General features: G+C 48.1%; 1 protein-coding gene across 1 annotated transcript in view; it reads right to left on the bottom strand.

Moving 5' to 3' along the window:
* The window catches only part of LOC149342376 (disintegrin and metalloproteinase domain-containing protein 10-like), a 33,914-nt gene extending 9,254 nt beyond the window's left edge, over positions 1–24,660 (bottom strand). The window contains exons 1-10 of the mRNA XM_089546789.1: positions 24,588–24,660; positions 23,352–23,496; positions 21,364–21,485; positions 19,732–19,997; positions 18,107–18,592; positions 16,110–16,302; positions 15,030–15,032; positions 7,086–7,273; positions 1,411–1,591; positions 220–376 (exon numbers count right to left, since the gene is read on the bottom strand). Coding sequence (XP_089402915.1) covers positions 220–376; positions 1,411–1,591; positions 7,086–7,273; positions 15,030–15,032; positions 16,110–16,302; positions 18,107–18,592; positions 19,732–19,997; positions 21,364–21,485; positions 23,352–23,496; positions 24,588–24,660 — 1,814 coding nt within the window. The remainder of the gene's footprint in view (positions 1–219; positions 377–1,410; positions 1,592–7,085; positions 7,274–15,029; positions 15,033–16,109; positions 16,303–18,106; positions 18,593–19,731; positions 19,998–21,363; positions 21,486–23,351; positions 23,497–24,587) is intronic.
* Between the last annotated feature and the right edge of the window lie 704 nt (positions 24,661–25,364).

Here is a 25,364-nt window from a genome sequence, read left to right as displayed (position 1 = left end):
TCCCAGGCAACCCTTAACGAAGTTAGCATCGGCCTAAAGCTTAGAGACTTGGGAATCTGAGGGAAACTTGCTTTACCGGGCGTTCTTTTCCATAGTAATCTTAAGTCGACCTTTTTTGCTAATGCTTGAAATTTGACCTCCTTAGCATCAGGACAGTATTTCTGGAGCAGCACTGGCCGACCTAGTCAATAAATAAATTCGTAAAGCAATAGTACTAGCCTGCATTCTGCAGATTCCTTGAGCTGGCAGGCGAGCGAACTGTCCGTGACGCGTCGCGGATGGCAGCACTTGTCCGAGCACTCATCCTCGTCTACGCCGCAGTCGCACTGCTCATCGCCCTCCACGATATGGTTGCCGCAAATCGGTCCGGTGTGCCCTGCGTCAATGAAAAAAAAAGTGCTACTCACCAATCGCGCGTTTACCACTGTGCTCTGCACGCAGGCGTTTACCGGCGTTGCCGATAGCCAGTAGCAACGCTGTTTTCTGAAGCAAAACATGGTTGCAGATATGTGTGACAAAAATCACCATAGTTATTTCCTCGATAATTTCTTTAAGTTAGTTTTAAGAAAACCTATGTAATTGGTTAATTTCGCATTTTTTATCTCCTAAGCGGCGTGCAGTTGACGTCCTGTCTCTAGTATCAGGGTTTGGGACGACGATGCATTACGGAATGGGGGCAAGCGGCATTTTCATGTTAAAAAACTAACCCTCGAAATTGTTCTGCCGCGTTTCTCACTCCACTCCTCACAACCGGCTAAATGTTTATTTGGCCAAGGTACTTTCAAATGTTATATAGTTGGTTAAATTTATTAAATTGCCTTTTCAACCTTCTGCAGGTTGTTTAGGATTGTTCCGACACATCGAAAAGCACAAGGGCACTGAGAAAAGACCCCAGACAAATGCTGTTCATGTTCTTGGCGTTGTGTTGTCACAATGGAGGAACAACTACCTGCAAGCTCACTGTTGTCTCAAGAGCGCAGGTAAGAGTTGCTGCATGGTTGGTCAAGAGTTTTCAGGACTAGTAAACGGGTACAGTTACTAACTTTATGAAACCTTTTTTTTTAGTCTAATACCATTGCTGCCACAGGCCGATCCCATCATCTGACTGTTTAGAAATGACCGACGGTCTCCCTTACAGTCTATAGACTGTCCATAGACATCTGTCTATAAAGTCTATAGACTCTCCATAGACAAATCTTAGAAAACAGTCTATATGCAATTCAAATGGTATAGACAGTCTATAGACAATCTATAGATTCATGGCCATACACTTTTAGTAGACTTTTGTCTATAGTCAGTCTACAGACTATGAATAGACAAAAATAAATATCTATAGAAAGGCAAAAGAGTCTATAAGAAGTCTATGAACTGTCTATAGACCATTTTTATGAGGGCGAGCTATATACTCACGCAAGAAGCAGTTCTCGCGGTCCGTCTTGCCTGCCAGAAAAGGCACAAGGATGTCGCTGATGTTGCGAATACTACACGGCGAGAAGCGGTCGTTGTTCGGTGCGGTTCCCGTGGTCGCCGACTCGTACATCAGGTACTTGCCTTCGAGACTCACCGGGTCGCACATGGCCCCGTTGTCGTGCTACAGCAAGCAGAAGGAAGCAGCCTTCGTTAAAAAAACAGCGAAATCATCGCATTTGTCAACGTACGACGACAGATTCTCAGAAAACACAGGCTAACCCTCAAGTCTAACCGCAAACGGAGGAGGGGAAGGGACGGAAAAGATGTAGAAGACCAACTACGAATATAAGGTGCATTAAAAATCAGCATATCTCGAAGTCATGGGCCTGCATACGCGTAACGACCGGTGTGAGCAGAAGTAATCGCTGTAAATACTTCCGTGTCTGGCTAAGAAAAACGACAGCAGCTAGACGCTCATTCATTGAAGATTTTGTCATGGGTGTGAACCACAGTAGATTAACAAATGTCCTCGAAGAATGTGCTTGCAGTGGTTACGCGTGATTTTTCAGCCTCTTTGACGTTCCGAATCTGCAGCAACAAAGGAGAAAACTGCTTGTGACACAGGACAGCAGTGATTCTCTATTCGTTTAATATTCCCTTCTTCAGGGATTCCGAGTGCTAAAACTTGCAAAAAGCGAACTTTTGGAGCGTTGCAGGGAACTCTAAGAGAAAAAAAACTGACTCACGTTTTCAAATTCACGGAGTTTTCAACCTGCTACAACGAAAAAGGGCCAGAGATAGGGATGTTGGTGTGTAATTGAGAGATTTCGCGCTTATTCCATGGAACATCTCTGTAAGTCGTTTGAGTAAGCCTAGGTGTGTTCTGCCCATGTGCCGCACATGGGCAGAACTTGCCTATGCTTATGTGCGTGTTTTCTGTAGTCAAGGTGGCTGACAATGCTAATGCAGGAAGGCGAATAGCGTTCCTGCAATCTCTGGTAAAAAAGGTAGTTCTCGAGAGCTTGGCATCGAATATTGTTTGCCGACCGTTCATTGTAGAAAAATCTACGACTGCGGAGTGACAGGTGATGTGTGATGCTTTTCAATAGTATACATTTCATGCGGCCCGCGGCAATGTTTTAGGAATTATGGTTCATCGCAGCTATGATATCCTTAATAGGGTGTGTGGTGCCCTCTATGGCATGTACTCTGTACTACAGGTTATAGAGCTACTATACAAACTCCAGGTACGTTCCTATGTCATAGTTAGGTGACGCTGCCATCGTGAATTCTCGCATTGTGCTTTCATGGTGCTTACGCTGCTAAATCCGAATGATAAGCCGTGCGGCAGAGCCTACGGGTGTGCCACGTTCCCTTCCGACAGCAACTATTGTGCACGAAACGATAACCGTCATGAGACCCCCGCTGATGGCGTCCCCAGCGAGGCGGCTATGCAAGTAACCTAGTCGCGCAATGGCCTTCATTGCCGGGAAGACAGAGGTAGAACAGCAAGCACGTCAGTTGTCGCAAGATCTGTTCCGCAGTCTAGCAACGATACCTAGGCTGCGTTAACTTACGTAAAAGCAAAGTAGCGCGAAAGCACCCAAGAAGAGTCTGATCGGCCGGAGTAAAGGGAAGAGCGAAGGGCATACTAACAGCAGATATGGAGTCAATGACGCGGCAAGTACCAACTCTAAAATGAGGAGCTTTTTTTTCTTCAGAATTAGCCAAAGCCATCTAAACAGGAAGAAGAAAACCGCGAAAGTTTTTTATCCGCATAAACCCTACAGCTATTCAAACTGTTGCATGATGTGCTTTACGTGTTAGGTACAGCGCTTACTAAACCACCAGGTGTTGAAAAATTATCTAAACTTCAGATGCGGCTCTTTTTGCTGTGAAAAATGTAGGTTTAGCCCACTTTTGGTTCAGAAACATCGTCTGTACGGCATTAATTGAAGCTCTGTTAATGAAAAAACTGCTTTAAAAGGTTATGCTTTGAAATGAACAGAAAAAATATAGAGCGTTCATTGCGAGCAGTCGGGTACACTGCAGTGATTCACTAACACAAGCAAGTACATGTGAACCGCTGGTTTATTTCACAAGCGCTGACGTGTTTTTCTTCAGTTCTCAATTCGGCAGCGGAAAAAGTAAAGTAGCTAGAATGTATGGGGTCTTGAATTTATACTACTTCACTGCAGCATTCTAAATTGATTATAAGTAGCGAAATGACAGAAACAGACAGGACGCAAAACGACAGGACGACCGCTAGCCCTGTCTATTCCAGTCTGCGTCTGCGATTTCGCTAGCAATAATTAATTTAGGGAGCCAATACCAACTTGCCTAACAAACATTTTAATGTTCAAAATAGCAGAAGCCCAACTTTGCTTTCTTGGCGACAGTGCTAATGATCCCTTCTTTATCGTCGTCTTCTGGGTTCAGATATTCTGCCGATCTCCTCCTGTCCTATGCTGTCTATCGTGAAGTAGCACTCGAGAAGTAATCACTGAAACCACGCTCGAAACCATCCGCGCTATCTGGCTTAAGGTGACAATGGAGCCTCACGAATGGATTCGGCTAATTTTTATCCTTACATCAACAGGATCCGGTTGATCATTTATTTGAAATAGTAATGGCGCGGAGATTTTCTTCGCGTTACCTGGATCATAGCTTTTCCAAACGAAAAATATATGGAGTTGCTTGCCATTACAGTACAATTTCACTTAGTTTCGGTTGGGCCACTTAAAAAAAAAAAACGACTCCTCTAATGCATACTTGCATCATGCATGGGAACAGACGGAACGCTAATAATAGCAAAGGGAACTTTTTTTTCTTTGATTTTTCGTTTTCAAAGAGCTGCTCACGGATTGCCGAGGGCAGTCGGCGAATCGCTAAGGGCATCGAGGGGGGGGGGGGGGGTAAGCAATACTAATTCCTCCTGTAGATCTCAATTACCAATCGGATAAGACAAAGAAACCGCATTTCATTCCCATAGTGACCAAGCTGGCGGCTACCAGTCACTGCCGGTCTTTTTCACACAAGCAGCGGAAGCCCTTGTGCCATAGTTCCATTTGCTGGAGCAGTCTATGCGCAAGAAAAGTTTTTTGCACTGCTTTGTCGTTCCAATCCTCGGCACATATACGACACCGGAGGGCACGCTAAGAAACAGAAGGACTGCCATACCCCTAGAGAAATCCTTCATGTATGAGAGTATATTTTCCCCTGCTTTACCTTGTCTTCAGTCAACATACAGAACCATCTGTTTCTTCTTTAGGAACCTGTCCAACTCCAATGATCTCGCCGCCCGTCTTCAGACATGGATCAAACAACACAAGCATTCAACACACCATCATTTGGGTCCCTGACACTGGGGTTGAGGGAAATCTCATGGCAGACACCGTTGTCCGAGGGTTCACGAACCGGAGGGCGGGTTTGCCGGTCGAACCCTTCAGCACGCCAGAATCTTACGGGGATCGAGGCAATGAAGGCATTGTTGGGAGCGCGCAAGAAGTACTCGGCTCCGGCGGATATCCTCGACAGAGAGCAGGCCACTACGCTCAGACGACTACAAACAGACACCTACCCAAGCAGAGCCATGTATCACAAAATGTGGCCGAACAGATACGCGAAAGAGTGCGTGTGGTGTGGGGGCTACGCCACAACGTACCACGCCACCTGGGGCTACGAAAAAAGCCCTTTACTACCAAAGGTATTTATAGCCCTAGTCTAGAGCAGTGGGAGGCCCTCCTGGCTGACTCCGACCCGAGCACACAGCTTATGCTGGTGACGAGGGCCAAGGCAGCGGCGGAGGCCAACGGGATCCTGGACTAGGGAAGACCGACCACTGAAGCTCCACATCTATCTATCCCCATCCCCCTACTCCCTAACTCTTCCTTTTGAAAAAAAAAATAAATGTTTTCACTACTACTACTACTACCTTGTCTTCTATTGTGATGTTATCACTTTTCGGTTGATATCCACACAGCTGTTTCTTCGACGGCTCCTCAGTATATGCTGCTCTAGCAGCACAGGGTTTGACGCGAGTGGGAAGTCGTACTTCTAGAGTTATTTGTTCTCTTCAGACAGTTCCAACGTCTGTTTACGTATGCAGGCCATGCATAAAAGCTGCACGCAGAGAGGAATTCCACTTCTATTGATCAGGTTGGTGCAAGGAATGAAGCACCGACTGCATGCTCAACGAATCACCAAGGCAGCACCCTTCAACGTTTGCCACGTCGTAATCGGTGCCGAAAATTGCCTCTACATTTCGCGTCGTCCTGAAACGAGGATTCCTGATATAGATCAAGGGATTAAATATTGCACATTGTGCCGTTCTCACTGGGTGTGGAGGCATTGCCATCTCTCTCGGTATAGGAATAATAAACAAGCTTCTTAAGTATTATCCATTCGTTTAACTAGATCGGCCAGAGGAGCACACTAACAGTGATAATTTGGTGCGCCTGCACCTTCTGTCAAGTCACGCACTTCTACAACGCATTTACAAAGCTCATAAGAGCGGCGGTGAACCGCCTTACTGATAACATGGCGACCGTCGATCACCATCGCCCTTGGCAAATGCTTTTTTTTCTATAATGGTTCTTTATTTTCTCCTCAAAACGCATTTAAGGGATGCCCCTCGAGGTTTGCTGTCGCCACATTTGGAAGTAAAAATTTTCAGACTGTTCCAAATTTAAAGCCTTTTACAAGAAATGAGAAAAATGCATGTGTGAAGACATAATCAGTACCGCCGTAAAATTGCATTGCAGCACTATATAACTGCACAATTTTAAGTCACTGATTACACTGGGATGACTTGCACTGGCATCAAAACGTGATAGGAATAGCGAACTTAAACGGAGCACTTCCCAGGTGGCGGCGTTAAGGCGCCGGCCGGCAAGCGTCGCGACGCTCCGATGTTGGCGACATCAATCCCGTACCATATGCTCCATTGGAAGAGGTGAAAGAAACTAGGCGTGGATGAGAGAGAGCATAAACGGGATATCAATGGCGATATTCTGCTACAAGGTTGCTGCTACAAGAGTTATTCCTTCTTTAAGGCGAAGGCGTAAAAGCCCCGCGAATAAGAAAAGCCGGTGCTGGCGTTGCCTTCGGCTTGACGGGAAAATACGGAGTGGTCGAAAAGGTGGCTGTAAGAGGCGCCCATAGATGGCGCTAGCCACACCAGGGGCGCATCGCAAACCCAGTGACCCTCGGGTTGCGCGTCAGACAGGCTACCGCGGCACGAAAGCACGTTTGTACGGCTTTGTATGTATGTCGTGTGGTGTTTCACATCATGATTGTCATGCCCTTATGGGCAGAGCTGAAATGTCCTGCCACCCCTTAGTTATATTTTTCATGGGCTTCATAGTGCGCGTTAAGTGAATATGCGACTGTGACTCCGCGTTAACTGAACATCACTAAAAAAATTGCAATGAAGACGATTCCCATGGAGTTACATTATCAATGTTCATGACACCGAAACCGACCATGGAACGAATTACATCTTGATGAGTCACGTCGGTAGACTGTCCTGAAATACATTCCGTAGTGGACAAATTCAGCAAAAGCGAATCAGATTACAAGTTGTTTGAAGGCACATAAAGGCGTCTGCAGTTTTATTCTGCATTTCTGGCATGTTGAAAACAGGCACATCTGTGCGCAACGTTTCCTCTACTCACGGGCGCCCCGAAGCTGTGTCCGATCTCGTGGGCGAGTGTGAGCGCGGCCACGTGCATTCCCACGTATTGGTTGTAGTTGAAGACGGTGGTGACGCCCGTGTTGAGGCTCAGCTTGGCCTGTTTGTAGCTATCGGAGGCGGGGTCCTTCTCTACGGCTTCGCGGTACCGCTCGCACAGACCGCCGGAGCCTGCACAGTAATGAAACTACCGTCGCTTTGTCAACCCTCATCATAAGCACTATTTGACTATTTGACCAGCAACGCCCAGTAACGCTTCACAAAAGCTCACATGGGTGACGGCTCAGCCGTGTGGTACGGCATTCGACATAACACTTTAGTGTAATGGCAACGCTGCCGACCACGTACGAAACTAAGCCGAATTGGTAGGGAATTCCACTGTATCCGGTCCACATATTCTGGCGCGTAAGATTTGCACCTCCTCCTCAGTAACTACCGTGCATGCGCTTTGATTAAACGAATCGCTGCAATTGTGAGCATCCCAATACCCGACTGTCGCCGCCCTGTCGCTCATTCGGATGGCAGTTTTTTTCTTTTTTTTTTGTCTATATCTCGACTTTTCTCTCCTGCAAATCATTGTGAGACTATTGCTCTTATGCTAGAGGGTCCACAAACCCCGGTGAGAGGGCGTGGCGCAAGTTTTTCCGTGTAGGCCAGTGACTTAATGCCTATCTCTTTCCGCTCATTTCCTCCATTTTTTTCTTTCCTCCTTGCTGTCCTTCTCCTGCCCTCTTTTGTTATGTTGTTTACTGTGGTGGCACTAATAAGAATAAGATTGAAAATTGGCTTTCTAGGAAAGGAAGTGGCGCAGTAATTGTCTCACATCTCGGTGCACGTCCGAACCGCGCCTTAAGGGAAGGGAGGAAGGTGGGAGTGAAAGAAGAAAGAAAGAGGTGCTGTAGTGGAGGTCTCCGGAATAATTTCGACCACCTGAGGATATTCCATGTACACTGACCGCACAGCACACAGGCGCCTTTTGCGTTTTTCCTCTATCGAAATGCGGCCGCCCACTACTAGGTGCATTTTTTTCCGATTTCAGGGATACGTATACGTTCCCGAAGCCTGCTATATGCAGGCGGCCCACTTGCACACTGGGTTGAGGGCAACCTCCCACAACCCAGATGTGTACACCAGGTGGCAGGTGGGCAGCCTGCCAAGTGTGTACACGTGGTAGTCCTTCACCTTGGTTTTGGCCTTCACGATAAATGCCTTAAGAGTAAAGGCCTTCACGGTAAATTCCTTAGCAGTAAAGGCCTTCATGGCCAAGACCTTTGGGGTAAAAGACTTCAGGTCAAATTCCTTGAGGTTTGTCGTGTCCGGTCGCTGTGTTGAATGCAGCGAAAGACGCACACGGTACTTTTAGACTTCGTTTATTTAAAGCCGATGAGGGTGCGACCAGCGTCGACCGAGGCAGGAGCCGAACTGGCCGCCCGAAGAAAGGGGGGAGCGGAGAAGCGTCCACGGGAGGGAGTGGCTTCCCAGAACAGGAGGAGGGTGCGGGGGCGCACCATGGGGGGGCATCTGGCGACAGCGTGCGACCGAGGGGCAAGTGGTCGTTAGGAGGAGGATTGAGTGGTCGTTAGGAGGAGGATGCGAGTGGTCGTTACACACACAAAAGCAATAAGGGGACACAACACTTCCTTCCCCCTTAGAAAGTTGCCTGGTATCGTGCAGGGGGTCGGCGCTCACGCGTGGAGGCGCGCTGGCTTTGTGCGCTCGGGGGAGAAACACTTGTAGGCTGGCTGTTGTTCGCTGTGTCTCCTAGGTCTGTCCTGGGCGAAGTCTCTTCTTCCGGGAAGAGGTGCCAGGCTATGTGGGAAGATGGTGCACGTGTTCTCTCCGCTGGCGGACAGCTCTCAGACGGCGTCGTAAATCTACGCAGCTGGTTGAGATGTCGGCGTGCTACTGTGCCATGTATGTTGACGAGCCAAGAGCGCAGGCCTATGCGTCTGACAATTGTAGCTTCCTCCCAGCGTGGCTTTTTCAGAAACTGTCGGGCGAGGACGCGCTGCCCCTCATTAAGCGTGCCGCAGCGCGGAATTGCTTTTTCTTCCCGGAACGTCTCTGCCTTTGGCTCGGGGAGGATGGCTGTGAGCTGGGTTCGCATTTCACGCTCGAACATCATTTTCGAGGGGGTCTCGCCTGTTGTGCTCTGAACCGTCGTGTGCTGCTTGAAGAGAAAGCGCGCAAGGCGGCGCTGCAGCGAGCCTGTCTGATCTCTTTCAAGGGCGCGTTTTAGCTCGGCTACGTAGCGCTCGGCTTGTCCGTTTGTCGCTGGGTGGTAGGGGGCCGATGTAACTGATGAGATCCCGTTGTCGCGATAAAACTTGAGGATCTCCGCAGACACAAACGGTGTTCCGTTGTCCGACACTACCTTGCGCGGCAGGCCGAACGTTGCAAATAGTGATCGGAGGTTGTCAATGACTGCTGCCGAAGTCGTCTGTCCCATTTGCCTTATCTCAAGCCACTTTGTGTAGGCATCTACGACCACAAGGAAAGTGCAGCCCTCAATTGGTCCTGCAAAATCAATGTGCAGTGTGTGCCATGGTGTGTCTGGCTTTTCCCATTCTGGGACAGGAGCTTTCGGCGGGGCGCTCCGGCTGCTCTGGCAAGGCTTGCATTCTCGCACCACTGTTTCGATGTCGTTGTCAATGCCAGGCCACCACATGTAGCTTCTGGCACACTTTTTCATTGCAACGATGCCCCGATGTCCGGCGTGGATGAGAGACATAGCTTGTGCGCGTAGTTCTCTCGGCATCACAACTCGGGACCCAAATATGATGCAGCCGCGATGGGTGCTCAACTCTGTAGCTCGCCTGCGGTAAGCGTCGAAGTTGTCCCCTTTGAGTTTATGCACGTCGCCTTGTTGAACAGCTGTGTAAACTAGCCGGAGAGCTGCGCACTTCTGCGTAGATGCTGCAACTGTGCCTGCTGTAAGCGGAGGTTCTGGCAGTGCTTCGAACATCAGAACGTCTCCTGGTGGAAATGGTTCGTCAACAGTTGCGTCTAGTGGCAGACGGCTTAGCGCATCGGCGTTTTGATGTTTGCCGCATATCATCACGCCTAGTGGAGAAAACCAGTTTCTCCCTAGAAGGCTTGATCCTGTGCCCTTCACAACAAGCAGAGGTAGCGTATGGGTCTGGCCGTTGTAGTTAACCTGCACGTTGGCAGAGCCCAATAGTGGCAGATTCTGTCCTGACCACGTTCGCAGGTGCGTGTCGTCTTGTTGCAGGGCGGGTGCGTCAGATGGCCATGAAGTTCGGAACGTGTCCTCACTGATCAGAGTACAGGCTGCGCCGGAGTCCACCTCGAACTTAATCAGCTGGTGATGTACGCTTACTTCTGTAAAAATCTTCGGTCGCGTGCCGAGATTCATGGTGTTCAGGTCGTACAACACAGATGGTGTTGCTGATGTTGTTCCATGGAGATCAGATAGCGGCGTATTCTCTGAGGCGTTGACGCTGTGATTAGGCTGGGAAGGTGACTTTATCTTGGCAAGTCTCCGTTTCGTAATGCATGCTCTTTCGATATGCCCTCGCTTGTGGCAAAAATTACACGTGGCTGACTGGAATCGACATCCCTGGGGGTTGTGTTGGTCGTCACACCGCCAGCAGCGTTGTGCCTTTTTGACCGATTTTACAACAACAGAAGGCTTGCGCACCTGGTTGCTTGTCTGGTGTACCGGCTCGGTGTTCCGGCGAATCCCTCTCTGCTGGTGACCGGCGCTCTCCGCTCGAACGGCGATGTCGTAAGCTTTGCTGAATGTGAGGTCCTTCTCAGCGAACAGGCGCTGCTGCAGTGACTCGTCACTCAGTCCGCACACAAATCTGTCGCGTAACATCACGTCCAAGGGTAGCATGGTGGTGTTAGCAGAAGAAGCTGCGTCTCCCTCCTGCCCGGTAGCTGTTGTCGACAGCGTTCCAAAATTGCAGTCGGCAGCGAGCTTCTTGAGCGCGGCTACGTAGGCGCTCACAGTTTCTCCTCCCAGTTGATCTCGTCGTTGGAAGCGAGCCCGGCTGTAGACCTCGGATGGCCTTGGGTCGTAGTGCTTTTGCAGCGCTTTTACGATGTCGTCGTAAGACACTGCCGCTGGTGTGCTTGGCTGAATAAGGGCGCAGACAGTATCGTAGGTCTGCTCCCCGCACAGCGTCAGCAGGTTGGCCCTCTTCAAGGCTGGGTCTGTGATGTTGTTAGCTTCAAAGTAGAACTGAAGGCGTCCAACCCACGATGACCACGATGAGCCGTTGAATTCTGGTATCTGATTGGGAAACCCTCGCGTAGCCATGGCTTGTCAATAGCGTTGCGTAGCGCGGGTCGAATCCACTTTCTCGTCGCCACTGTCGTGTCCGGTCGCTGTGTTGAATGCAGCGAAAGACGCACACGGTACTTTTAGACTTCGTTTATTTAAAGCTGAAGAGGGTGCGACCAGCGTCGACCGAGGCAGGAGCCGAACTGGCCGCCCGAAGAAAGGGGGGAGCGGAGAAGCGTCCACGGGAGGGAGTGGCTTCCCAGAACAGGAGGAGGGTGCGGAGGCGCACCATGGGGGGGCATCTGGCGACAGCGTGCGACCGAGGGGCAAGTGGTCGTTAGGAGGAGGATTGAGTGGTCGTTAGGAGGAGGATGCGAGTGGTCGTTACACGCACAAAAGCAATAAGGGGACACAACAAGGTTATACCCCTGCTACACGGGCGTTTCGAATGCCTTCCAACCGAACGTCATTCGACTCGAATGCCAAACGTGCGCTGCTACACGACGTTTTTGAACGGCATTCGGTTGGAATGACTTTCCAGTCGAAGGAGCTCCGCGGAGACATTCCAGATTTTGGAATGCCTTCGAAACGCGAACACAGCCCGAACCAACCAATAGCCGTCGCCGCCGCCGTCTCTTCGCCCCGCCCACCGCCGCGCGACTGCTTTCGGCTCTGCGGCTGTTCATTTCGATACCCGCTACTCGCTTTTTTCTGCTGTTTGTTTAGCAAATAGTTCGTGTTCCGTCTAGGTGAGTGCTTGCAGATAATATTACACCAATGAACATTTACCGCGTGAGCATGAAATTTCCCCAGGAGTGCGCCGATGAGGACGACTGCAGTCATACTGCTGTTTACATTGGTTTACATCGCTTCGTATGAACAGCTTGTGCTCGTTTGCAAGACACAAAACGAAATATGCGCTTTAGTTCTATTAAATAATCTCTTCTCTTCTGTACCGGTTGAACGCGTGCTTGTTTACGGAGTGCGACAATCTGTGGGAAGCGCCGACACGATCGCTCGCCTGAGAAACACTTGACAGCCGGGTTGTTGACATCGGATGATCGGCGCTTCTCGCTAATTTTCCCGGCTTCCTCCAACATGCCCAGTACTTTATTTTAAGCTACTTTATCCAGAAGTATGTTTGGTGACCGTTCGCGTTAACTGAAATGGCCTAACTTGTTAGTTACAAGCTAGCGACGGCGACGACTGCTGCTGGCCGTAAAGCACTGCTCGGCAGCTCGTGTCACACCGCCGCTTCCCGTTCATCGTATGCGCGTCCTGCGATGTAAGCAATAGTTGATTTCATGTCCCTGTTGTCAAAACTACACTCGTTGACCATTTGCATTCGCTAAAACTTGTGAATTCATTCTTCACAACCACCGCAATCACCGATCCAACCCTGCGGATTCGCTAGGCCTAGTCGTCGCTGAAGGGAACGGAGTCGTCGTCGACTGAAATTAATTTGGCAAGTGGTTATCGCTATCGAGTGTCCAAGTGTGCACATGTGAAATATAGCCGTTCGTTTCGCTTATTTCCAATACGGATAATGTATAAGCGCGCATGTATTCGCACTGTCCCCTCATCAGCGTGTTTTCGCTCAGCCGCCGAACTCCCGAGGGCATATGAAGGCTGACCGTCCGCCGATCGGATTCGTCGGTGTCGTTTAGCCAAAAAGCTTGTCCCACTACAATATTAAAGTGAACTGGATAGTTCACTATAATCACATGATGCTGTTCACCGTGATAGTGCCGTTGTCGGACTAGTGTGACCGTCGTCGTCGTTGTACACTGAAAACGAGCCGAGAATTTCGAATGCGTTTGGAAAGTGCCGTGTAGCACCGCGGGAGTCCGTCGAGTTCGAATGCCATTCCAAGTCTCGAATGCCATTCGACTCAGATGTCATTCGAAAGTACCCGTGTAGCACAGGTATTAAAGGCCTTTATTGTTAAGAATTTCAGTGTAAAGGCCTTTAAGTCAGAGGTTGCTTTCGCATTCACAGCGCGTAAGAAACGTAAGTGCTTACTGTAATTAGTGCTACTGCACGGTATTGCACGCTTAGCCATACTAAAGCACCTGGAAATATTTTTCGTGTGGTTTGAACTGGTATTACATTTTTACCTAACTTCACATCTCACTTTGTTGGTTCATGTCACTTTTTTTTTTCTTTTTTTTGTGCCCGGCATCTGCCACCTGGCTTTCATTTTTCTCATCGGCCGACATCTTGTGCACGTCTTCCAGCCCTCGCTTTGTTTTTCCACCGAAGGCTTACCCTGCCTCTTTTCTTTTCCTAATTTATTAATTTTTTTATTTCAAGATACCCCTAAAGGCCCTATTCACGAGGGTATTACAGAGGGGGCGGTAAAAATTACAACTTGAATACATAGAAGGAGCATCTAACATGAGCAACAGGGCAAAAAAAAGAAGTAAGAAAAGAGCAAGAACTGGTAGTCAGCAAGAATCGAAACGTGGCGGAACAACAAGACTCAAAATAAATAAAATGAAAAAGAAACAAGAAACGAAAAAAAAGTTATCTACTTTCAAAATCCATCTTGGTTTGCTTTTTTTTCTTTAACCCTTGTTCATTTATTTTGGATAGTTTAAGCCTGTGATAGCTATACTGGGACAGGCATTCGTGGACTTTTTTATTCGTTTCCGTGCCTTTTAGTTTCCTCTCAGAGAGGGACTCCAAAATGAGGAAATGAGAAGTACAGCCAGTCTAATGGCATGTAATGTAATATAAGCCTGTTCTGTGAGCAGCATACGGTTACGTGAAGTCAGTGCTGGTGCTGCTTGGCTTTACTCAGAAAAAGAATGGCCATTCAGCCACTGTCTTCGATACCATTCGGCTCTCAAGGGACTGTTAATGCGGGCGGCATGTGTAAACTCCATGTCGATCGACGACAGCTGGCCAGATGTCATGTGATCTGAAGCCTAGCCTTGTCCCAACAAGGTCAGTCGCAAGCCGATATTGCTTTACCTTACTCCATTCTTTTCAAGAAACGTCTCCAATCTCGAACTTCGCGGTTTAGGGTCAGTCATCTGGCCTTAATGCTGTCTTTGCGAATCGTTTTGAAAGAAAGAAGGCTTTCTCAGAAAGTTAGAAACAATTCTGAGCAAAGCATATAGCTCTCCTTGTCCAGTTCGGAAAAATAAGTGTGATGCAAGAACTGCCTATAAATAGAAAGAAAAATAAACACCTGAACAAAATGAAAAGCTTCACTACTTCAAAGGAGCCGATTACGGTATGCCTTAGGTGATAAGAGCCTGGAAACAGTAGAGAGTTTTAGAATAGCGTCGGGGCGAATAGGGTGACCCTATCCGCATGCGCTTAGCGTCAGGGGAACGGGTTCACGTTTTCTGTCTATAGAATAGGGCCGCGGATGGTCGCTTTGCGTTGTTTGAAGGCAGCGCCATAACGGCGGGAAAGAGAAGCTTCGAGAACAAATAAGTTAATATATAGGCTGTATTTTTTCACGATGTAAATAAAACGACATGCAAACTGTTGCAGTTACCAATTTCCACTTAGGAAATGGGAAAAATGATGCAAATATTTTTTTATAATGTGGATAGGTTCAATCCGAGCCAAGACTATCCACACAGGAAGATCAAAATTGCAAACCTGTTTGTGGAGATCAGTAGTTTGAACCTCCCGCGCTTTCTGACGTCAATCGACGAGTACTCGCTAAGCCTAGCAGCTCTGTAAACACGGAAGCAATCTGAAAATTAGGCGTGTTTTATCGCTAAAATTTTGTGGTTCAGGCAAGTTCAGCCAAAGCGAAAGCCTCGCGCGCCTTTAGTTTCCCGTGAGCGTGAGCCACAGAGCAGCGGCAACGACAAATCGGTGTTGAAGCGAGAGGCCCCGCTTCGACGGGCGCCGCCATGTTGACCCAACGTAAAGCGGCTTTGGGGTGCCATGGGGGTGCACGCTATTTCGCCGATTTAGCGTTAGCGTCGCCCGCTCACCCAAACACCCAAGGGGCGTTAGCGTTCTGCGCATGCACAGTAGCATCCCGCTATTCCCCTATGACCCAAAGCGATAGGGTGACGCTATACTAAAATTCTCTAGTATTGCCAAAGGAGCTAGCGAGTCGTAATGCCAAGACTTGTTTTTCATTAGTTGGTTGTTCAAAACATCTATAAATTAAACTGTTCTTGCATTTTCAAAATTTCCAGGCCAGGGTTGATTGTCAGCAAAATTAAAGCAACTATCTCATAAATGTTGCTATTATGATTAAGTCTTTTCTCTGTTCGGAAGAAGCCAATTTCGCCGAATACGTTCACTTTGCCAATACATTCCAAACATTTAACAGCACTGTTCATCAATACGCGCCGCATACTTTAAAAGCAGTCAAGCACGGACAAGTACATGCTTTCAGTGAGTGGCAAGATAGTCGTTAAGCCACAGTGTTCTATTCGAATATATCAGCAAAGGCACCTTTTTTGAGTAAGAAAAAAAACTCAGGAACTCATGATATGGGCGTTCGGTACCGTGCGCTGACGTCACCCGTGCAATGTCACTGCACTTTAAAGATCCCAATGTTTCGAAATTATTACGGAGCCCTCCACAACGGGGCCGTTTTCTTTCTTCTTCCACTCTCTCCTTCATCCCTTCTCTCGCGGCGCGCATCGAGTCTCCTCCGAGAAGTGAGAGAGTTATACCTCGTCCTCTGCTTTCCTGAAAACAAATTTTCAGTACAGTTCCAGCGTAATGAGTCCTTGCTCATTAAGCGCCGCTAAAAGGGTGAAGAAAGACGGTCACCGTCATTTGACGCAATCCAGGCCAGCCCGAGGGTGCCGTCCATGAAGTCCCTGTAGTTGATCCGGTAGGAGAGGCAGTATTCGTCGCGGGGTACTAGCGACACGAGGTAAAGCGCATGCGCAGCGTCCAGCGCCTGGCTGCAGAAAGGGTTCCTGCTGCGCTTGGAGCCCACGCAGTCGCTCGGTTCGTTTATCTGCGTGGAAGCCGTAGACCGCTTCAGAGGGGCACTCCTACGGATGGGCCTGACATTGAAAACCATAAAAAATTTCAGCTCATAGGCCATTCTTCACATTGAAACAAGGGATCTCACTGCAATATATACAAAGTTGGCCAACCTTTAAGACTCGAGCTGCGCTTACTTGCTTCGGCTAATCGAATTAGACATTCCTACTTCTCAGTGTGTCGTTCTCGTGAGGTTCTTGTGAGGTTCTCGGCAATGTTTTCAGTATCTTCTTCCAGAAGCTAGCTTCTGGAAGATTGACCAACTAAACTATGCTAGCGGTTCATATTGAGATTGTGAAAAAAACAGCCTTAACGAAGTTTGGTGCAGCAGTCGCAACGTACCAGCTAACGAAACGTTGTGGCTGCTGGAGCAAACTTCGTAACAGCTAACGAAAAAAATCACCGCTGCGGTGGCCTAGTTGTTTGATCATCCGCCATGTATGCGGGAGGTGCGGGGTTCGATCTCCAGCGCCGCCGGGTACCCACCGGTAACACAATGTGCACATGCTTTCCCCTGCGTGGTCTTCGGCTTCTTTAGGGTGAAATGCTTGGGAAATGGGTCTTTGACCCCACCTTGAGTAGATACAAACACCTTGTGCCATAAACGCTAGTTGTAAGTTCAGTGCTGTGTCTGCGTCTCATCTCGTCCTCGTCGTATGCACTGCACCGATAATGTCTAACCAACATGCCCAAGCGTATACCTTGTATGGTACAGCTGGTTTACAATAACCTGGCAGGGACACTGTCTGTTGGTCAGACCTAGTACTGATATGGTCACTGTCATCCAGTTCGCGCTTTATCTTTCGAAGAAGGGCCGCTACGGCAGAAAGAATAATGAAGCAAGCCGCTGCAAATGATCGTTTTTTTTTTCTGTCATCTAATACATGATATTTGAATGTTTTCTTGTAAAGTCTATAGTTCCACATGCTATTCAAAACAGGGTTAATGATGAAGAGACAACCATGGTCAAGAGCGTTGTTTTGGTATGCAAGATACATTAATGTTACTTAAGCTAAGCCCTAATTTTGTTGCTCACTCGACAGCAGGACGACGAAGCAACCACTGGAGCAAATCAAGAGAAGACGTCTTCAAATTCTACGCTGCAAGTGTATCAGTACACGCCATATCAGTATAACTAACACAATTTGTAGCAAAAAATAATCATCCTCTCTTTTAAGGCTCGTCGTACTATTTCAACCGAAAGACGTGCCCGATGCCGGAATGGCAGACACAAATAAACTGTTGCTTTGCCGCTGTCATCATTTCGGGGCGAGCACAGATGTCGGCAGTTGATTACACTGAATCTCCTAATGCGCTGTCTGCGAAGAAAAATGAAGCGATTCCTTCCTCCTGTGAGCCCAAATAAACTGTGACATACAAACACCAAAGAATTGTAGCTAACACAACAAACCTACTTTCTAGCAGTCCATATCGCGGGGAGATTCGACGAGGGCTGTTCAGTGTGCTCTGCTTCCATGGGGCTTGAACTGTTTTATTAAGTAATAAAAAAGATGTTGCATTCGAATAACATGTTTTTTTTTTCCCCCATAACTCCACCGTGTTTAAATACAGTTTTTTGAGCGGCAATGTAAATCCTGCCATTGGTGTGGTAGAAAAACACTGGGAGCGGCTGTTGGCGACGCGACCAGCGCACAGTACGGCTGATTCCTTCTGCCTGTCTCCTAGATTCAGTAAAGGACCCTAGAGACACTCTACTGACAGGCACGGAACAACAATATATTGTGCCGTCTATTCAACGCGTAAGGTATACTCACAACGATGTGCTGAATGACGAAGTGGATGTCCTCAATGCCGCCGAAGCTCGTGTTGCCGTAGATTTGGTTGACCTTGTGCACCATGGTTGCAACGAAGTCCACGACCTTCTGTCGCGCAATGGGCAAAGATTGCTCCCTGTTGAACATTATCTGGAAGAACGTGTAGTCTATGGCGACCTCCAGGCTGCACACGCGACGCGAGATCGATGTCCCGCGACGCTTTGTTTGCTGTTCCTTCGGCTCTTCTCTGTCGTAGGAGAACCCGTACTCGCTGTGCTCCGGCTTGCCGTGTTCGTTGTCTTTGTACTTACGTTCGTCAATGTTGTTCTCGGCGCCTGGCGCCCGGTCATCATCGCCCTTGTCAGGATCTTTGTTGTCCTCCCCTTCTCGTGACACCACGTCTTTGTCGTCTTCGGCACTCTCCTCTGGCAAGGCCTGCAGCCTCCGTCCGACACGGCTCTGCAAGACAAGACACTTCCGTGAAGGCTGGTTGTCAGAAGGATAGCGGATAACCTAGCTGTGTGACGTTTGAATTGCGGCTAATCAGCCAGCGTGTTGAATGCGAAATGTCACGAAAATGCAGGGCTTGCCACGGTTGAGCAGCAGGGGAAAAAAATGAAAGAAAACAGTGAGCATGTCAAGGATCCCGCAGTAAGGACCTACTAGTCAGTCTGATTCTAGCACCTTCCGCTCTCCTTTCGTGCATGGAGACAATGAGTATGCTGCTTTTTTTCCTCTGCAAATATATAAAACAAAGTTTCTGGCTAGAGCAATTTCTAGAACCACGCTATACGTGGTTAACTGGAAGCTTTACAACCTTGTAGTAAAGTACAATTGTTTTAAATGGAGAATGGGGAAGGAAACGTGATGCCTACGCCGTTAAACACGACAGCTATGGGTCAAGTCGCAATGCCATCTTGCCCTTTCTTGCCCTTTGCATGGAAGTGCATGTTGCTCTGAGACGATTTTATGCCAAAACCTTTTCCTTTTAAAAGTTTAACAGATCTAGAACTTTCAGTACGTCTTTTTACTTTTAACTATTCCTGATATCAGCAAACTTTCAGTTTCTTCATAGGACTCCCTACGGTAACGTTGTTGGGGTCCGCTTCGTACCGACAACATGCTCTTGTTTTTTTTTTAAATATTTGTAGTTGTATGCGCGGTTTGGTGGGATAGCAAAGATTCACGATGAACGCACAGAGTGAACAAACAACGACGATGTCAAAAGAAGAAGCACGGGACCAGCGCTAATCCATTGATAATATGCCTGTGTCCTTGTCGGTTTTTGCAGTTGTTCAGTTTTCGTCAGTTACTGTTTGGTCTCACTTATAGTGCCGACTTTTCGCAGGGTCGTCGAGAGCTTCTGTCAATTACTGAGGGTTAACAAGATCCCTTCTGATGCTTCCCAGACAATAAAGGGCTCAATTTCAAAACAGCTCATGAACCCGTGCACACTCCACGGCGTCGGGCTCTATCTGCAACTTGTCGCCGCCTTCAGTTTCGTTTTCTCTCGTGAAATCCCGTACGGCTACCCAGCTAACGTCGTCATGCCCTAGTCCATCTTAGTGCGAAGGAGGAAAGTAGAAGAATGAACAAAGGATGAAATGTTTTGGAAATCCCTGCACCTTTGAATGTGGCTTGCGGCGAAACCTCCGGAGCACGTCGTTCATCCACTGCTCAGTTTCACCGTGTAGGCCACACCGCCCAGTGCTGCCACCTTCAGAGGGAAACTCGAAATCGGCGCTTGAATAGAGCACCGAATGAAAGGGCCGACTGTTGTTGAAGAACCTCTCCGCGCGCTCCACGTAGAGGGTGTCGCCCGAGCCGGTCTCGATGCTGCCCTCGAAGACACCGTCGCGCAGTGAGCCGAACACGCGGCTGCCAGGATCCCCTGGAACATGCCAAAGTTCCAAACGCGGCATTATTTTATTTTTTATTTACGAGGATACTTTTAGAACGTTATTTGCCGCCAGTCATAATACCTAATTAATTTTTACGGCATACTGAGAACGTGTCTTGAGAGGAGCCCATTCTAAGAGGAGACCATTTTGTAGGACGACTACTACCGAGTAAACTATTTCAGAACTTCCGGTCTATGAAACTTGTTGCTAGAAAATAGAGGCACCGGTCTGAATCAAGCTGCTCAACTCTAAAAACTAGATCGGCAGCCCATATTTTGCAGCCCATACTCGCCCTGGTCAGGCCCACTTATTCGCAGTTTCTTTAACTCTTCACATAGCTGAAAAATTGTGAGTGCTAAAATTAACCACTGAAAGTAAATTATAGCAACAAACAAGGCTTCTTGTCCTAGACGCTTCTTGTCACCAGTAACACAGTGAGCGGAGGGAATTATTACTTATCAATTTAGCGTGCACGTTTGACTTGTGGTATTTTAATTAAGCCCGTTACGCACCTTCACCATGCACAATTTTTCAGATGGGGCTGTATTTAGAATGCCTCATAATTTTCAGTGATACCACCAGTGGCTCAGCTCCAGTGTTAGCGTCACTGTCTTGCTCTTGGTCCTCGCACCACCCATCGCGAATGCTAGTTCGCAATATTGGTTGCAGCGAAACAGCCGTCTCGCTCACTGAATTCGCATGCTGGTACAATTTAACTTAATTTCACCATTTTTGGTTCGAAACATTGGCCTGTCGTTGTTCGAAGACCTGAGCTTCTCAGCGTCACTTTTTTGCTGACATTACGCGCTTACTTAGGGAACACATATTAGCTGCAAGGAGGCGTGCCCAATAGCTGCCTCTGTGTGTACGGCTTTCGCTCCTAATAGCTTCGAAGTGGGCCTTTCCCCCAAAAAATTGTTGCTAAAAAAGCGTGCCTAGATTAAGCGAAATGTATCACCAAAAGTGACACAGGTAAAACTTATTGCTGACTGAAGAGTTTAACGAGTCGTATAAGCGGACGTTGTATAGATTCTGGGACAGCATTGATCGAAAAAAAAAACACAGAAGAAGGGAACGATCATGCAGCTCTGTATCGTTAGAGAGATGTGCGGTTATCATCATAGCCATGCGCGCAGGGCTTTCCCGAAAGGGAAGAGGCAACCATCCGGCTGCACCTCTCCTTCACATTTTCCCTACACTTGCGAATGAGGAAAGAGGGAGAGGAGGGTGCCGAAGGTGGCTGTAGCAGAACGCGTAGGTTATTTTCTCTTTTACATATCTCGTGGAAGCTTATGGCTGCGCAAGATAGCTACGAAAACAGGTGAGAATGACTGGCGTGTTGTTAGTCCCACGTACCGACGAGAGATCCATGGTAAATTTGACTTGTGTTGACGCGTATAATTCCTTCGGCTGAGGACTCCACGACCAAGTCCTTGTGGAAGACGGATGCGTCCGCAGAAAGGCGGAGGTTCAGCAACCTGCACCGATTGGACAGGCACACAGACAGACAATGAACTTTAGTAGTTGAGTGGGAGGGGCGGAGCCCTGATAACGCAGCAAGGCAACCCTGCCGAATGGCTATGAGCTTATGCACCTCAGCGACACAGCCAGCCCTTTGTACAAGCCGAGCCTGAAGACCCGGCTCTGAGCTGCACAGCGCGGTCTCCCGCGGCTCCTCGGTACTGATTAAAGAAAAGGCAGCGATAGGACAGGCCCACATGGCATTGTATATGGAAGCGGGCTTGCAGCAGAATCTACGGCTGGGAAATTAGAGGGTGGTGTAGATATGGCAGGGAACTGCGCGGATTTGGGTAGGCGTGCGCTTGAAGCTGGCGCCAGGAGATTTCGTGCGTGCGAGATAGGGACCTCTCAGCTGGTGGGTAAAGTCGGCAGTCAAATCGGTATTATTGGGTGACCTCGTGATAGGTGTTCAATCGGTCCCTTGCCGAATACTCTCCGTGATAGGGATTGGAAATGGGCCCCGCACGAATAGTAATGTCTCGGGCGTGTGAGTGGGCCACCTCGTTCCTTGGCAGGGAGGAGTGTGCGGGGTCCTGATAGGCTGGATGGTATGGCAGAGGGGTTTTTACTTTAGGAGGCGGAGGAAACTGATGGGAGAGATCCGGCCTTTAGAGAAGCTGATAGCAGTTTAGGGGTCGCTGGTAAGGATTTTATGGGCTGAGTTGGAGGATGTGATGGATAGCACGACGGCGTCCTCCTCGGTGATGTCGACTAAGGCGGTCATGACGGAAGCGAAGAAAGTGGGCGGCCAGTTTCTTCCGGAACCGCGAACGCAAAGGCCTCCGGGGGGCCATACTAGGCGGCATCCACATAGGCCACCTCCTGGGTATTGCCCTAGTGTTTGTGTAATGCTTTTCGCCCTCGATTCGTTTGGAAAGCAGGATACATGTTACGGGGAAGGAGGCGAATGTGTAAGTATAGGAGGATTGAAGACAGGCGGAACTTTTGTAGTAAAAGTGGTACTTGCTGTGGATGTCTACAAGGCTGAGGGTGTGGCGGCCCGTCTTCCGGCGCGAGAGGCGCTCATATTATCCCGCTAAGTGGGCTCCTATGAGTACCGCCACCGTGTTGTAGAAGCCTAGTGCCTGAAGCCGGGCAGTGGAGGTACCGGGGAACAGGCAAGAATGACCATTGAGGGCTGTCGCCGCATTCGCTATTATTCCATCGGCCTTTGCTGTCACTCGTATACACGCTTTCTCATTCTATTCTCGTTACATAAGCTATATGCCGTCCATGTTCTCAGTGGTTCGGCTGTCGTAATCTCGTCGCTTGTGCGACTCTGCTGATTCCCCGGCCATGGAATAAGCATTTAGATGGTGGAGGCAGGCAAAACCGTTCGCGCTTGGATAGTTTGGTACTTATATAGGGGATAAAGGCTCAAATTTGTACAATTTTTTATGTGTCCATTCAACTTTAGATAAAACTAGTAGCACTGGGAAAGCTATCAGCTTCATGAATTAACGGACCACTAAGTCAAGCAGCTGTGCTCGTGTCAGCGTGATTCATCGTTAGCCGGGAGCTGTACTGAACCATCACTATAACCAGCACTGCGAATGGCAAGAAACCACACAGTCACCAATATTTCTTCATTAGTAGCGGCCTTGCGAATGTCTCCCCTATTTGTTGAGGTAGGTCTCGTTTGCACTTCGTGGCATAGGTTTATTGAGGTGGTACATAATACGACTGAGCTACTGCGCGGCAGTTCCTGAAACCGCAGTTAAAGTTTAAGTAAAAGATGAACTCTTATTTGGTGCTATGTGCAAATAAAGGCAATTAGATGCTTGGATGTGGCGATCCCAAGTGAAACCGTTTCGTGCACTCACCGCTTGCTATTTCGGAGCAGCACATTGACGTCGCCTCTTTCTGCATCCTCGATGGAACGCCTTGGCCGGCCATGGCGCCGGTTTACGGCCTCGGCGCGGTGGTACAGCGGCTCGTACCGGCGAATGTACATGTTCAGCCGCTCGGCTGAGCATAACGAATTTAGGTCAATAGATCGCCCTTCCTTTAAAACATCAAATAGTCTAGTACGCGCTTCGTTTACATATTCCCATCATTAATGACGTATGTAGTAGCACCGTGATCAAATTGTTTTAATACACTTTTCAATTATTCGGAGCACGGCTCAACAAAGGGCTAATTGAACTCGTACGAAAAAACTTTTTGATGGAATTCAAAAAGCAGTGCTTTACAATACTTTGTGTCACTCAAGAACAAGAGCATTAATTTAAGTGTTTCTAACATTTTAATTCGTCTGTGCTGAGTGCCGTTATGTTCTATGCCTTATGACTTTTTGCACGTGTTCTGCTGGCCATTTATGGGTCAATAGAGTCTCCTTTATCTAGTTTATTATGCTCTCGGAAATTTCTACGTTACGTACTGCAATAAAGTTCTCCATGCTGGAACTACATAGCAGATCGTGTTTAATAATTAATTGACAGTCCGTGCATAACCAGTTTTTCTAACAAAAGCACAGTTCAACTGTTCCAGGAAAACTCACTGATATATCTGTAGAATAGTGCTGCGTCAGTTTAGCGAACATTCAATACTCACTTCAATGTTGCTGGTCTTATCTCAATGGGTCTTTACTGTCATGCTATCTGCAGCAGCCGTGTATCGACAAAGGAGAAGTAGAACGCTCCCCCACCACCCTCCCCCCTGTGCTGAGAATTCAATGCACGTTTGCGAAAGCTACGTGGTAAAAATTATTCTAGAGCATTGCGCTATGGCGTGCTTGAAAGCTAACGGAATGCGAAACTCAATAGCTTATCTTATTCTCAATAAGATTGCGTAATGCTAATCGGAGCCAGTTATAGGCTTTTACAAAAGCAACCATTTAACGGGCTATGTGCAGAATACATTTGAATAGTACTTGCCATTACCAGTACACACCTACACAGGTTGAAATATATTGCGTATTGATGTTGTCCGGCACGGAAAACAACGGCTACCTGAGCGCAACGCGTTGATCATTGTTCGGTCCAAGTATTCACGCGAGTATTAACCAATCTAGACAGAGGCTTTCTGTGAAGCTTTTCGCGTACTGTTTCAATGCTTACCCTTGTCCACTGCGGCAGCACAAGCCAGGTAAAACGAGAGAGCCCAAATCCACATGCTCAGGTCCCTTCCCATCGACGACTTTGTTCTTCTTCTTCCTTCACCTCTAGCGGAGCACGTCGTCTTTGTTCACTGTGACCATTCTTTTTCTTACTGTTCTTTCACAGCGTTAGTTGGGTACGCCAGTTTCTTTACATCGAACTTCTTAATGGCTTAATGGCTTAATGACTTGATGGCTTAATGAAACTTCACTTAATGACCTATGAAAACATCTTGCAGGTCTGGCATGAGTCTTCAGGGCCAAGTGTAGTGGATAAAGGCTGCTCATGACAACGGGCCATATGGCTCTGTGTGAGGCCAGTAACAAACGTGTGTGCGTGTATGTTTACATGTGAATGTGTCTGTGCGGATGCGTGTGCGTATAAGTTTTCTATCTTTAGGCATTATGTTAACATGACCAGTATATACTCACAGAAGGCCCACCATATACAAAAGCTGAGGCCAGACGATCCAATCCAATCAAATCAATGTGATTCACGTGAACTTGCAATTGGACGCTCACGTAGGTGGTGTGGCATAGACATCGCTTTTCAGTCCAGGATGCCGCAGTATGTGAGTGTTTTTTTTTTCCTTCATTATTTGCTTTTTGGAGAAGGCTTAGCTCGCATCCATGGCGCGTTCAAGCAATTCTTCGTATTATCTGTGCCCGCACAACAAGGAGAAAACAGCTGCGATGAGTCAGGTAGATTTTTCTTCGGATGGGCCACCCAACACCTGAC

The sequence above is a fragment of the Amblyomma mixtum genome, chromosome 5 (assembly GCF_055824585.1).
Source record: "Amblyomma mixtum isolate Tamu chromosome 5, ASM5582458v1, whole genome shotgun sequence".
Classification (NCBI taxonomy): Eukaryota; Metazoa; Arthropoda; class Arachnida; order Ixodida; family Ixodidae; genus Amblyomma; species Amblyomma mixtum.
The sequence above is the reverse complement of the archived record's forward strand: the minus strand, read 5'-3'. Positions and strand labels throughout refer to the sequence as shown.